The sequence below is a fragment of the Rhipicephalus microplus genome, chromosome 4 (genome assembly GCF_043290135.1).
Source record: "Rhipicephalus microplus isolate Deutch F79 chromosome 4, USDA_Rmic, whole genome shotgun sequence".
NCBI lineage: Eukaryota > Metazoa > Arthropoda > Arachnida > Ixodida > Ixodidae > Rhipicephalus > Rhipicephalus microplus.
In genome coordinates this window covers 90,975,645-90,988,053 of record NC_134703.1, presented here as the reverse complement: position 1 = coordinate 90,988,053, position 12,409 = coordinate 90,975,645, and the positions used below count along the sequence as shown (strand labels likewise).

General features: G+C 42.7%; 1 protein-coding gene across 2 annotated transcripts in view; it reads right to left on the bottom strand.

The window, feature by feature from the left end:
- Positions 1 to 1,297: 1,297 nt before the first annotated feature.
- Adar (Adenosine deaminase acting on RNA) overlaps positions 1,298 to 12,409 on the bottom strand; it is a 33,255-nt gene continuing 22,143 nt past the window's right edge. The window contains exons 5-6 of one of the 2 annotated variants that reach the window (XM_037423233.2): positions 8,928 to 8,948; positions 1,298 to 2,095 (exon numbers count right to left, since the gene is read on the bottom strand). In XM_037423233.2, the coding sequence (XP_037279130.1) occupies positions 1,763 to 2,095; positions 8,928 to 8,948 (354 nt within the window). In that variant the 3' untranslated portion in view covers positions 1,298 to 1,762. The remainder of the gene's footprint in view (positions 2,096 to 8,927; positions 8,949 to 12,409) is intronic. The other variant, XM_037423234.2, reaches the window with a different exon arrangement.

Here is a 12,409-nt window from a genome sequence, read left to right as displayed (position 1 = left end):
CCCGAAAACAACGCGTCTGAACTCTGAGCTGGCGGGAGCAAGCACTGACGACGCCATAGTCACTTTTGCCCTTTCGCCTTGCTTATGCAAACAGACTGCGGGCTGTTCACCAGCATGTGCTTATGGTGGACAAGGGGAAAGCCACAAGAACATCGTTTCCGCCACCATGCTGGTGACGACGACAGCGGTCTCTGGAAACACATGCAGCTGGCGGAAGAATGCCAACAGACGATGCAAGCTGCCCGCAAAGGTGACCCAGTTGTGTCTTCGTGTGGTCGAGGTTGTTTACTATGTCGCACTCGCTAGACAGTATTTTTGCCACACGGTGGCTGGTTCTCGGAGCACTCCTAAGCCATAAGCGTAAACTTCGGCTGGTTGTTCGTAAGCAGATTTTAAATAATTACCTGTCGTGTGAAGCATCAAGTGATGTGCTATGCTACGGCTAATAGGCTCCCTGAAACATGCTGGCAAATGAATGTTGTCAGTGTTAAACAGTATCATAAACAAAATTGCTGTTCTAAGCCTGCACATCGGCTGCCCCCGCACTGCAAAAGTGGTAATGCGCGTTACAACCTGCTAGAATATCAATAAAACACTGCACATGTGCCAACAGTGCCCCCTCACATTCTTTTAGTTTCTTTGAGTAGTCAATGGAATGATTTATTCAGTGCTGGCAAAATGAAAAGCAATGTGTGAAAAAAGTTTTCCAAGGTTCTGCCACTGTGCGAAGTCTAATGAAGGTGCAAAGGTTTACAGCAATGTTGCTACTGATGAGTACACAAAATAAAAACTGATAAGAAAAACAAACTTGGCAAAGCCCTGTCCTTAAAATTTGTTGAAAATCTAATTGGTGAGGGTTCTGCATGCTTTTTTTTTTCCCCTGTGCACTCTCGTGCATCTTGTGGCACTAAGGTTCCAAGGACGAAGAGAGGGTGCCGGACACTTGCGCTGCAAGCGCATAGCAGGTCCTATTTAAAGTCGAGCACAAGAAAGCAGTCGTGAAGATTCGATATTGCGTGATTCCTAGCATAGAGATTTTCTACACAAGATGACTGAACTTGGTGCCACTAATATATATATATAGAGAGAGTTATGTTTGATGACAGCCTGAAAGTAATGTAACTCTGTTTTGAAAACACTGAATGCATCGCTGTGAGGTGAGAATGACGATGCATGACACTGCCGTACAAACTTGCATAAAGAGTGAGAACAGTGGCTTGAAATGTGCGACATGTGGTATCTAAAAAATGGCAGGCAAAAAAAAATAATAATCCTGTAACAGTGTAACTAGATAGTCTCGAGAAAAAAAAAGTGTTTATTATTGAATGACCAGGAATTGCATTTAGTCATGCACTCTTTAGAAGGCTTCACTTCCTCGCACCACGAGTGCAGCCATTGGCACATGCTCAATCGAAAAGCACTTGCCTTTAACAAATGTGCACAACCTTTCCTGCAAATAAATGACCCCACCTATGAATGCTTACAGCTCTAACCATTAGAACTGTGTCTATAATAAATCTGCAATAAAAAAAAGATTAAGATAATGGAGGGGCAAAAAAAAGGAATGAGACAGACTAGGGAAAGAAAAACGAACAAAAAACTACCTTGATAAAAGCAAAGGAAAGGAAGCAAGTGTGTATACGACGAGTTCAAAAATGAATAACTGTGATGAAATAGCCACTGTAACCAAAACAAAGAGGGCGAGTGCGAAAACGCTCAGCATTTTCGCTTGCAGAGGGACGACTGCTTGGCAGACCACCGCTTAAATGTCGAGCTCGAACTCGTCGGCCTCGATGGGCTTGGAGACCCAAGTGCCGAGGCCGGCGGCGCTGAAGGCCTCGGTGACACGCGTCTTGGCTTCCTGGTACAAGCCGGCAGACTTCTTGGCTTCTGCATAGAGCCGGGGCTTCTGGCTGGGGTCCTGGCGCTCGATGGAGGGCACTTGCCCCCACAGGTGGCAAAAGCGGTCAAAGAGCGTGCGCTTGGACAGGCGCGACACCTGGCCTTCCTCCGTCTTGCCTGTGCTCGCATTGACCACTTCAGGACCCTCACAGCCAGCTGTCCAGTTGATGCTGAAGTTTGGAGACTTGTTTACCTGCACAGGAAAAAGAAGGACAGGGAAAGAAAGAGACTGACAATTAAAAGAATGGTAACACAAAAACTAATTTTAATTGCATTATTTAATTGCCCTCTCGCAGTATCGAAAATACCACTGCTGCTGCAAGTGCTTTCCAGGCTATGCCCAAGTATTCAGAGTCCCGTAAACCATTTGACATCTAATGTTATGACGAAGCTTGCATTTTTATTTACACTTCTTTAAATTAAAATTTCACCTACTAAATGTTGAGCCACCAGCATTGTTATACCAGCAAGTCAGACCTTGTGCTCACAAAAGTCAAGGCCAATAATAATAATATTAATAATAATAAAAAGATTTTGCTCACCATCCACAGTGGTCTTGAGGGTTTAAGATTGATAACAGATGTCGCGACAATAAAAAACGCCAGGCCTGCACGAAACTCGCAGCACAGTTACAGCGAAAGCTAGAAGGGTGGCCTTTCAGAGCTTTTTCTTAACACTCCTTGGGTAACTGCTACAAGCACACTTGCTGGGTGCCCACTACGTCATAATCATAATTTTTGTATAGTAGGCCAGCATTCACTATCCTGTCCTTAGTCTTTTTTTCAGAGAATCGTAGTATTCGCTACAAACTTGCTAGGAGTTTTGTGCAATTTGTTTTATGCAGTGGCTGACATCGCTGACGAATTATGCCTGAAATGGGCATGCACCAGAGTTAATAGGTGATCAAGAACAAGTTTTCTAATGGGTTAGAGACTTGGACGACCCACTCGTTATGCGATTCGCATTGTGCGATGCCTGGTTGTTCCTTTGATATTGCAAGCGCTCTATTACTCACATTAATATGATTCCTTTCCCAACATAAAGCCTGCCAAAAACCAGTTTAGAAACGAGTTCTAAGCACCGGCGTGGCTGAGTGGTAGAATACTGAGCTGGCGTGCAGTGGACCCGGGTTCAAATCCCATTGTGTCCTTGGTGTTTTTTATTTAGTTTTTTTCTTATTACGTGCCATACTAATTATAGATGCCGGTGGCAGCGACGGACTACAGCGCCGAGTGTGACCTGTGTTTTGATCTCGTAACAGCTTTTGCTGTAAAAAATGACATACACCCATATATATGTACTTATGTACCGTAACATCTCGAGCAAGCATCTCTACCCGAGCATGCGCTCCCGTTTCTGAAGATTAGAAATAAGCTCCAATGATCAAGCAAAGGAGCCTCTTCCCCCTCCCACCAATTTTTTATCAATTTTATTACAACCTGCTCTCCACTACAGGATCTTGCAGCAGCAGTTCCTAGCAAACTAAGATCCGTGTCATTAAATATGTGCATGATTTCTTTTACAGTGTGGTGCCTTGGGATGGTATTTTGAGTAGTTGCAAATGATTGGAACATTTCAGAGCGTCTTCCCCCCTTGTCATAACACATGTCGATTTCTTCCGGTGCAGTAAAAACAGTAAACGCATGCGTATGCAATAAAACCCTTCATTAGAAGTGCGGATGTGCACTCTTGAAGGCTCTATCCACTGTCATCTTATATTTTGGTGCGCAACCAAGCAATGGCTTCTCTCAAAACCTTGTCCTATTATATTTTGTCTTTAGGGGGGGTTCTAGAGTAATGAAGAGAACGGGATGTCAAAGCCACCTTTCTTCACGCAAAAGCTTCACGCAAAAACAGAAAGGAAGCCTGGAATATATCAGCATAAACCTCTATTCATTACATTCTGCTATGCTGTGATACGACTTAAAACAGCCGTACTGCTTACTGCAAAACACTTCACAAAACTGACCAGAAAAAGTAGAATTTTAAAGGTACATTAAAGAGCAAAACAATTTTTCTTATGTTAATAAAGTATAATTTCGCAATCTCGAAAACACCACTTTCACCGCTACAGGATGCTTAGGTAAGCGAGAAAACGCACGAAAAGAAAATGCGGGTGGCGACATCACTCTGCGATTCCCGCCTCAAACACCGTGACGTAAAAAATTTTGAAGGCATCTAGTAGGTCTTACGTAGCTTTCAATCTGTAAAAGGGAAGTACATTGTCATCTGTGGTCACCATAGGCCTATCATATGAAGTTAAGGAAAATTTTGTCGAGCCAATGTCACGACGATACCGAAGATACGTTTCGAAATTTTTATTAGGTCACGCGCGACATTTGAAAGCGAAACTTCAACCTTGATTTTCTCCACTAGTACTTAACTTGTGGTAGCGAAACATATGCCATTACAGTTCTCAGTGTAGTTTGTCAATCTAAACCACGGCATTGTTCCTCTTTAGTGTCCCTTTATGGGGTCGCTTTTATTCGTTAAACACAAAACTAACCCACTGATGAACTAAAACTTAAATGCACTGCAGAGAAAAAAGAAACTAGAATCAAGGGCTAAAGATGCAACATATATTTCATTAGCCAAGCACTTAGTATCTGGTTTAAATTAAACAGACAAATTCTAAAGCCTACAGCATAAAGACGTTAATGGGAAGGTTCTTGCGAAATGAGGTTTGGTAATACCAGGATCAAAAGTAATAGTGCTAGTGGTGGAGACTGTGCAGAGAAGAGCCTGACAGAGCATACCCAACATTAGCTTTCATTGCCAGATATCATCTCACATGCACCTGCAATTCATTGTGGTCCCAAAGCGAAACTGTTAATACAGTTATCAGAGAAAAAGAACACGTCTAACAGAGTATTTTGAATTTTTAAACGAGACGAAGTATAATGTCAAGAGGAAGTTTTTGCTAAAACAGGGCCTTATATGGTGGATTATTTGGCACGCATACATTGGCAACTGCACTTGACACTCGAATTCCGGTCAACCACGGCATCCAAGCAAGTGACAAATGCTTTAGGCTACCTGGTGCACTATAGAAAATGTCTGAACTTTCAGAACTTCTGAAATTTGATATTTCCGGCATGGAAATAGTCCTTGCTATTCAAGAATGCACTTTTAAACATGAAGCACACTAAAATTCGCTTTCAAGTTGTCTTTTTCAGAACTATCAGCAGTTTTCTGGAGGCATTTTGTAATTTTGTAGAGGAATAAATAATTACAGACAATGGCTGTGACAAAATAGATACAGGCATTGGCTTTGATGCAGTAATCAAACATGGAAACTGCATCACAGCCAATGCATTGTAAGTATTTTGTTTGTTGAATAATTGCCCTTATGCAAATCAAGACCCCATATTTGTATATAAGATCTGCCTGGTGCATTCGTTTAGAAATTCCCACCTCTACAAAATTAAAAAACACCTGCAGAAAATGGGTCATAGTTCTGAAAATGTTAAGTTCAAAGCAAACTTTAGTACGCTTCATGTTTGAAAAGTGCACTCTTGGATAGAAAAGGCTACTTTCTTGCCAGCAGTATCAAATTTATCAAGTGCTTGCACAGCATTAGAATTAACATTGTATTGCAACACTAGGTAATAATTTCGTTTCTTTTACTACAGGATGTCCTTTGATTCTGGCCAGGCTGGCAGTATACTTTGACTGCAAAGGCAGCTTCAAGAGGAAGTGATGGAAGATATCTGGTACCGCCTGAAAAACATCTCAGCAGCTCAATGTCACTGAAAAGAAAATGTTCATTAAAAAGAACAAGGCACATAGCTTCTGCACAGCCTCGTGATAAGGAAGTGCCAAGAAGGCTCCTGCTAATGGCGTTTCGGTTGGGAGTATTTCAAAACATTATATGGAACTTCATCATGAAGTTCTGCTATATTAAAAGGATGCACACCATTCGAAGTTTTATTTCATGATTGCACATATACTGAGGCACCCTGCTATTTTAAAAAAATAAGGGGGGGGGGGGGGGGAAACGCTTGAGCTTTGCCTTCAGAAATGCTAACTAATGTGCTTAGGTTCTCGGTGCATGCTTCAACCATGACAAAGAAAACAAACGACTGCGAGTGCAACATCAGCCGTTTCATAGTATCATTGAGTGCACACTGCAGGCACAGCTGTTAAGTGCCCACTTCACCATAATTATTCCTTTTGCGAATAAGCAAAAGCCACACTACGCGTTTGTAGGGCAACATGCGAACCTACACAGCTGTTCAATTTATTGATGGTTCTGCTGCTGCTGATCATGATTAAACATGTCTGGGCACCTTGTAAAGGGTGGGCCTTCAAAACACTCGTCGGTTGCCAAATTCACATCTTTTGACACCCGGTGCCATTCTACATTTCTGCCAGTCAATAATGATGCGTTCCACTACATGGCATTCCCATAGTGCTTTTTTTTTAAGCAGTTTCAGCAAACTTCATGCTCTGTGGCAGGCTACCTGGGTTCCATGTTTTCTCAGACTCCTAAATTTTTATTATTCACTTTAGTTGCATCTTTCTCAATGTTTCGGTCAAGGACAAGATTATCATTTTTTGCCGACAACCAACGACGCCAACACCGATGCTGACACTCGAATATCTGAGAAACGAGCTCTTTAACACTGTAGCATTAAAAAAAAACAGTGCCCTTTTTTCATGGTAGTAACACTTCAACCTCTGAGTGCCACTACAGTAGACAATTAAAAGGTATAGGAGTGGAAAAGGACGATGCACAGGTGCTTGCATGTTTTTGTTAATGAATTAAGGCTTTGTACAAGGAAATCAGTTAACACATACAGCCTTAATCTAGAGAAGAAAAATGTAAGCTATCAAATCTGATATCTAGCGCATAGGGAAACTGTAGTGCCTGTTGGATTAAGTGACAAACTCCTGATGCCATGCACATGATGCATTATACTGCAGCAGGAAAACCGCCCAGCTAAATTCTCACTTCTATCTGTGGTTCCCTAGTACGAAATGCTAGCAGTCATAACTCGGTACCTCCCCTACTGGACCCGCTTTTTTTTTTTTTCTGCAAGTAGTCTTTATAAGAATGTGGCTGCCATTGAAGCTTGGAATAAAACAGCCGACATGTTCAATAGCTGCAAGTCACAGCCCAAACAGCAGCTAGCAAAGTCGGCAGTAATGGTAGAACGAATGCTCTAAAAGAAAGCTTTACGATAAGTACTAAGCAAAAGAAACACTCAAACATAGTCAAAAGATCAGTTATTGTATAACGACCAGGCAAGCTGCTCTGGATATGTGAAACTACAAGGCGTGAGCCAGAACAATGAGAAAGCAATAAACACTGTGCTTGAAAGAAAAACCACTGCAGACCTACAAAAAAAAAAGGCAGAGAGAGAGAGAAGCCAGAAAGCAATCTCAAAGAACTGAAATTAACAATTACCCCACTATGAAGGTAAGGTATAGATGACAGAATAAGTGATAAGATCTAAAACTCACGTGAAAGCCACAGGCAACATAATATACAGAGATCAAACAGCCATTTGAATGCTTCTCATTATGACACAGTTGCATTTTTTATAACAGTGCCAGAAAAATTAATCTAAAAGCAATGCACCAACAGTGGCCATTGCAAATTTTCTTCCTGAAAGGCATCTGAGGAACCTACTCACCGGCAGAGCGTATAAAAGTAGCACTTTCAAAAACCCAGAATCCCACAGGTGTTGCTCCTGCTCATCGAAGCATTTCTATAAATTAAAGCCGTCACCAGCCTGCCCTTGTGAGAAGCGGAATGTAGAAGAAACCTGCAGAGATCTATGGGGACTTCTGATACTCATGATAAAAGCTCTTGGATACAAGATGTGCAGCTTGGCATATCGCTAAGAAAGTCAAATAACACTAGGATTCCAGGATGAGAGTAACAAGACAAGAAAGGAAACCGCTGCGCTCGAATGCCTAGATCAGGTCATAGGCATGTATTTGCTTATTCCGATAAGTATACGAGCTGTCCGTTACCGAAATTGCCAAGTTCGAAACTTGCTGAAAAAACTATGTAGATGACAAATAATATAGTCCATTACATGAGCTCACTTCATAGTGACCATATATATATTATGTATGATGTTGCTCCTGGTACAAACGAAATGCTCCCTGGTTCAGCAATTGTGAGTATCGATGGAATCAATGGGTATCGATGGAACTCTGTCAGGGAAAGCAAAACCAAATGAACTATGATTTAGTTATTTGGTCAATTCCAGAGGAATCTCGTATTTCTTTTCATTTGACACACATCAAGGTGTGATGAGAGAAATTCTGGCACAAGGCTAGCTTTAGGCCAGTAAACGACGTCGTAATACACCCACACACGAAACGAAATAACCGCAAGCATTTGCAGTCACAGCATTGCCCTGGTGCAAACACTTATTGCTTTGAACTCATACAAAGAACACACAGTGCTACTGTCCGGGAAAAAAAAGATGGCATCCAAGGAGGAAGAGCAAGCCAAAAGCAAAATGACACGTGATGCAGGCCAAGACCCACGTGTCGCAATAAAGAGGTAGCTGTCAAGAGTAAAAACAGTGCAGAGATGTGCAGGCGGATATCCCGGCCATGTCAGAAGAGATGATATGGTGACTGGATTTCCTGATGTGAAAAGACATAAAAAGGCAAAGCAGTCATAGTGCAGACGGAGGCCTGAACAAGAAATGTCGGTTGCAAGGAATGCAATGATAGCATTCAACGCCCACATCTATTTTAGAATACAAAAGAAAGACCAGATTTTTTATTTTTTCGCTAGGCTACACTGTTGCAGCTTTTCCTCCAACACAGTGTTTTCCCAGAAAGCACGGTTGCCTAGTTTTTATACAACACTAACGCAACCAGAATCTGCTTGATACGATAAAACAATAGTGCATAATCATGCAAGCAAACCTTGCTTTACAGGATGATGCGCCCCCATAAACATCCCTCGGCACGAGCAACAACAACAACAAAACAGAAAAAAAAGGGGGGCGGGAGGGTTGCGATAACACATTTATTGTTGGATATGCTGTACTTACCCTGTAACGAGCAATATTGCCCTGTAAAGACCAATAGCCACTTATGTAGTTCACAGTCAGTTTCTGGCTGATGCTTAACTATAACGACACACAAACATCCAAGAGATTTTACATTCCAAGAAAGGAAAGCTTAGTTTGGCTGATGCTTAACTACAACGACACACAAACATTAAAGAGATTTTACATTTCAAGAAAGGAAAGCTTACAAAATTTCCCAACTTTCGTGCTTCTCAAGCAACAGTAGCAACATCAAAGCGCTGAAAGACAAACACAAAACTTGCCACACTAAGATTTTCACTAAATGAGGGCACGAGTTGACTCGAAAAAGACAAGAAAGCACAGAGGACAGAATACACACAGGGATTTAGTAAAGTACACTGACAATTTGGGCTCGAAGGGGGTGAGGCAAAGGATGCCTCAGAATCGCTATTATCAAAATATCAAAAACAACAAATTTGCCATGCACTTTTCTCCATTCAAGGTTTCTCGTCACGTCACCAAAATTACTTATTCTTTCACCTGATCTGAAACCAGTTTGCGTAACCATACTTGTCATCACAGTTAACCAAAAGTAGGACTAGCACATACACCAAATATCCATCCTCAGACACTTTGCAATAGATCAGCTCCACTTCAAGAGCTGCCTGCAAGTGGAGCCTCAATAACTTAGCAGTCTGGCTTCTCCAACAACACGGGTTCTCAAAGTGGCCTGGAGGTTCCACGAAGGACATCTTAGGGTTCCGCGTGTAGCCGGAACAAATGCGACCCGTCCCCATTTTACCCCCATTAGGAATTTATTTACATTTCAACTTTTTAAAATAAGAAACCGATGTAAGAGACAAATGAGTATAGGAGACTCCAGTGCCTGCATAAAAATAAGAGTTCATCAGAAAATGAGAACACAATAACCTGCTTATAGGAGACACTTCGTGTAAGAGACAAGAAGTGCTCCCCAGTGAATGGCTCTTATAAAGCGCTTCAAAAGTATTTAGAAAACCAAATTTTCATTGAATTCAGCACGTAATAAAGCCATCACATTCTGTATGCGCACACCGGATGTCTGAGGGAAGCGAGAAACCCGCATGGCAGCAACACTCAAGACTCATCGCATTGTGTGCCCCATGAAACTTGCACGATTTGCAGACCGATGGCGACAGAATGCGTCTAGCACTAGTAATTCATGCTCATTAGCACTCAAATCAGATCAAACAACATTGAGGGGCACCTCGGCACATTGTTCATAGCTTGCAGTAACCTTGCAGACAACATGGCACAGCTTTCGTACACGGTGGTCTGCCACTGTTCTGTGCCAGCTTTGTAATCAAAACGCGCAACAAGCACTTCGACGTGCGCGGCTCCATTCGTGCTGGCTGTGGGCTACACAAGCATTTGGGCTTAGCTTTACGAGCGGTGTATCGGTCATTGGCCTTTTCACCGTGCGACTTGCATGCCTTCTTTTTTTGTTTTTTAAGAAATAAAACAGGCCTCTGAACATCCGGCACTTCACTAGCGCGAAACACACAAGTGTGCCTGAAGTACCCAGTATATGGTCAGCGGCTACTTTACGCGACTGGCGGAGTGGCACGAGAAAGAGGGGAGGGGGTTCAAATTCAATGTATTTTTGGCAGCTCTGCATCAGCGGTGATGGCTTTCTATATTAAAATAAAAAAAAAGAGAGAGAAGACAAGCCAAAGCGGGCAGTGTTAACACGGTGGCATGCGTTAAAAGATGACATCACTTGCCCCTCGCCTCCACTTTCAATTGTCTTCATCCTCAAGTGAAAGTTAGCCGTTCCGCAGCACTCTGGCTAAGTCGCTTGAGTGGCCCAAGGCAAGAAGTTTTCAGAACCTCCGTTCTACAGATTAGGTGCATTCAGCAACAGCTCATTCAACTGGACTTTACAGCCTCTCAATTATAGCAGATATCGGCCAAGTACGTTCCAAAAGGCAAAGCACGAATCTTTTGCATTCCTCAGAGTAAAACATGCGAGCGACCACGCAAGCGGAGCTCTAATTATTGAACAGTGCATAATAGTGTTTAAACTTTTGTTCATTTATATGAATGTACTTATGTCGAGAGCGGCAGTCTGAAGAAAAAAAAAATGAAAATCAAGCACATCGGAATATCAAAGTCTATAGTAATTGGTGGGTGCCTGTTCATCACAAGCTCTTAACTGCTTAATTTTCTTAACAGTGCTTAAATAGCATCCCTGCAGACAACACACGCCTGGTATTTAGCTGATATCAAGAAGTCCCAGTTAAGCGCCTAAAGAGTTTTTTCCTTTATTTTTTTCGCATAATTTTCTACAAGTTTACGCAAAGGAGGCATGCGTTTTGAATTGCAAGTCCCTTCTGGCAATAGTGATCTTTTTTCTTCACGCTCAACTTCAAGAACATTTCCTTCTGCGAGTCTTTTATGGCAGATGTACTTGTATCTAAACGTTTAAGTTAGCACAGAGGCTGCTGCACTTTCTGATACTGTACAAGAATTGTTACGAGACTGAATGAATGGGAATTGTTTGACCAACGTGTTCCTATTGTCAGACAACTTAACAAATCCAAAAAGAGCTCAGGAAAACCTGGAAAAAGTTACTTGCGATTTTTAACTGCAGCGTAGTTGCCATAAATGGAAATGAACTAAACTGGAGACATAAACAACCTTGCTGCCAATGGGGCCCTAGTCCACCACTTCAACTTTAAAGATTATCAAAACAAAAGGAGCGAAACAAATCTAGTCTATAATCCCAAGCAAGCGCCTCATAACCGTCTTTTTCATCCTGCCATTTTTTTTTTCACACCTGTTCTCTGCTACAGAATCCGGCAGCAGCAATTCATAGGAAACCAAGTTCTATGAGTATATAGATAAGTGCACGATTTATGAGTACACAGTACATTTACTGTGTCATGCCTCGGGGTAGCATTTGTGGGATAACATAACTTTAATGTTTCCACACTGAAGGTTCTACAATGACTGCTCCTGAATCGAGGCGCACACACAGTTTTCTTGCTTTTTTCAGGCGATAGTGTTCTTATCGCTGGCGCCCGTGTTTGGAGGCATCGCCGCAACGCGCAGGTGCAGAAGCGGCGCCGACCCATTTCGCCACACCACCTCCCCACACAGATAGGAACCGTCAGGGTTGAAGAGGTTTGGGGACCCACACCTGGCGTCCAAGGCGGGTGGTGTAGGGTGCGAGCCTAGGCGTTGCAGGCTGTTGTCGGCGAATTACGGGAGGCGTGCGGGGGTTGGTAGGCTCCTGGTGATAGCTTTATGGTCGGTGTATATGGTGCAGTGCTGTGCCTCGTGGATGTGGCGAAAGTGTTGGACTGCTTCGTAGATGGCAAGGAGCTCTCTGTAGTAGGCTGGCCAGGTCGTCTCCGCAGAAGGCGAGGTTGCATCGCCGATGCTGCCGGAAGGCGGGGGCGGCTTCGGGGAAGAGAGTTTCTTGTCGAAGAACGCCAAGGGGCGCCAGTTGTTTCCCACAC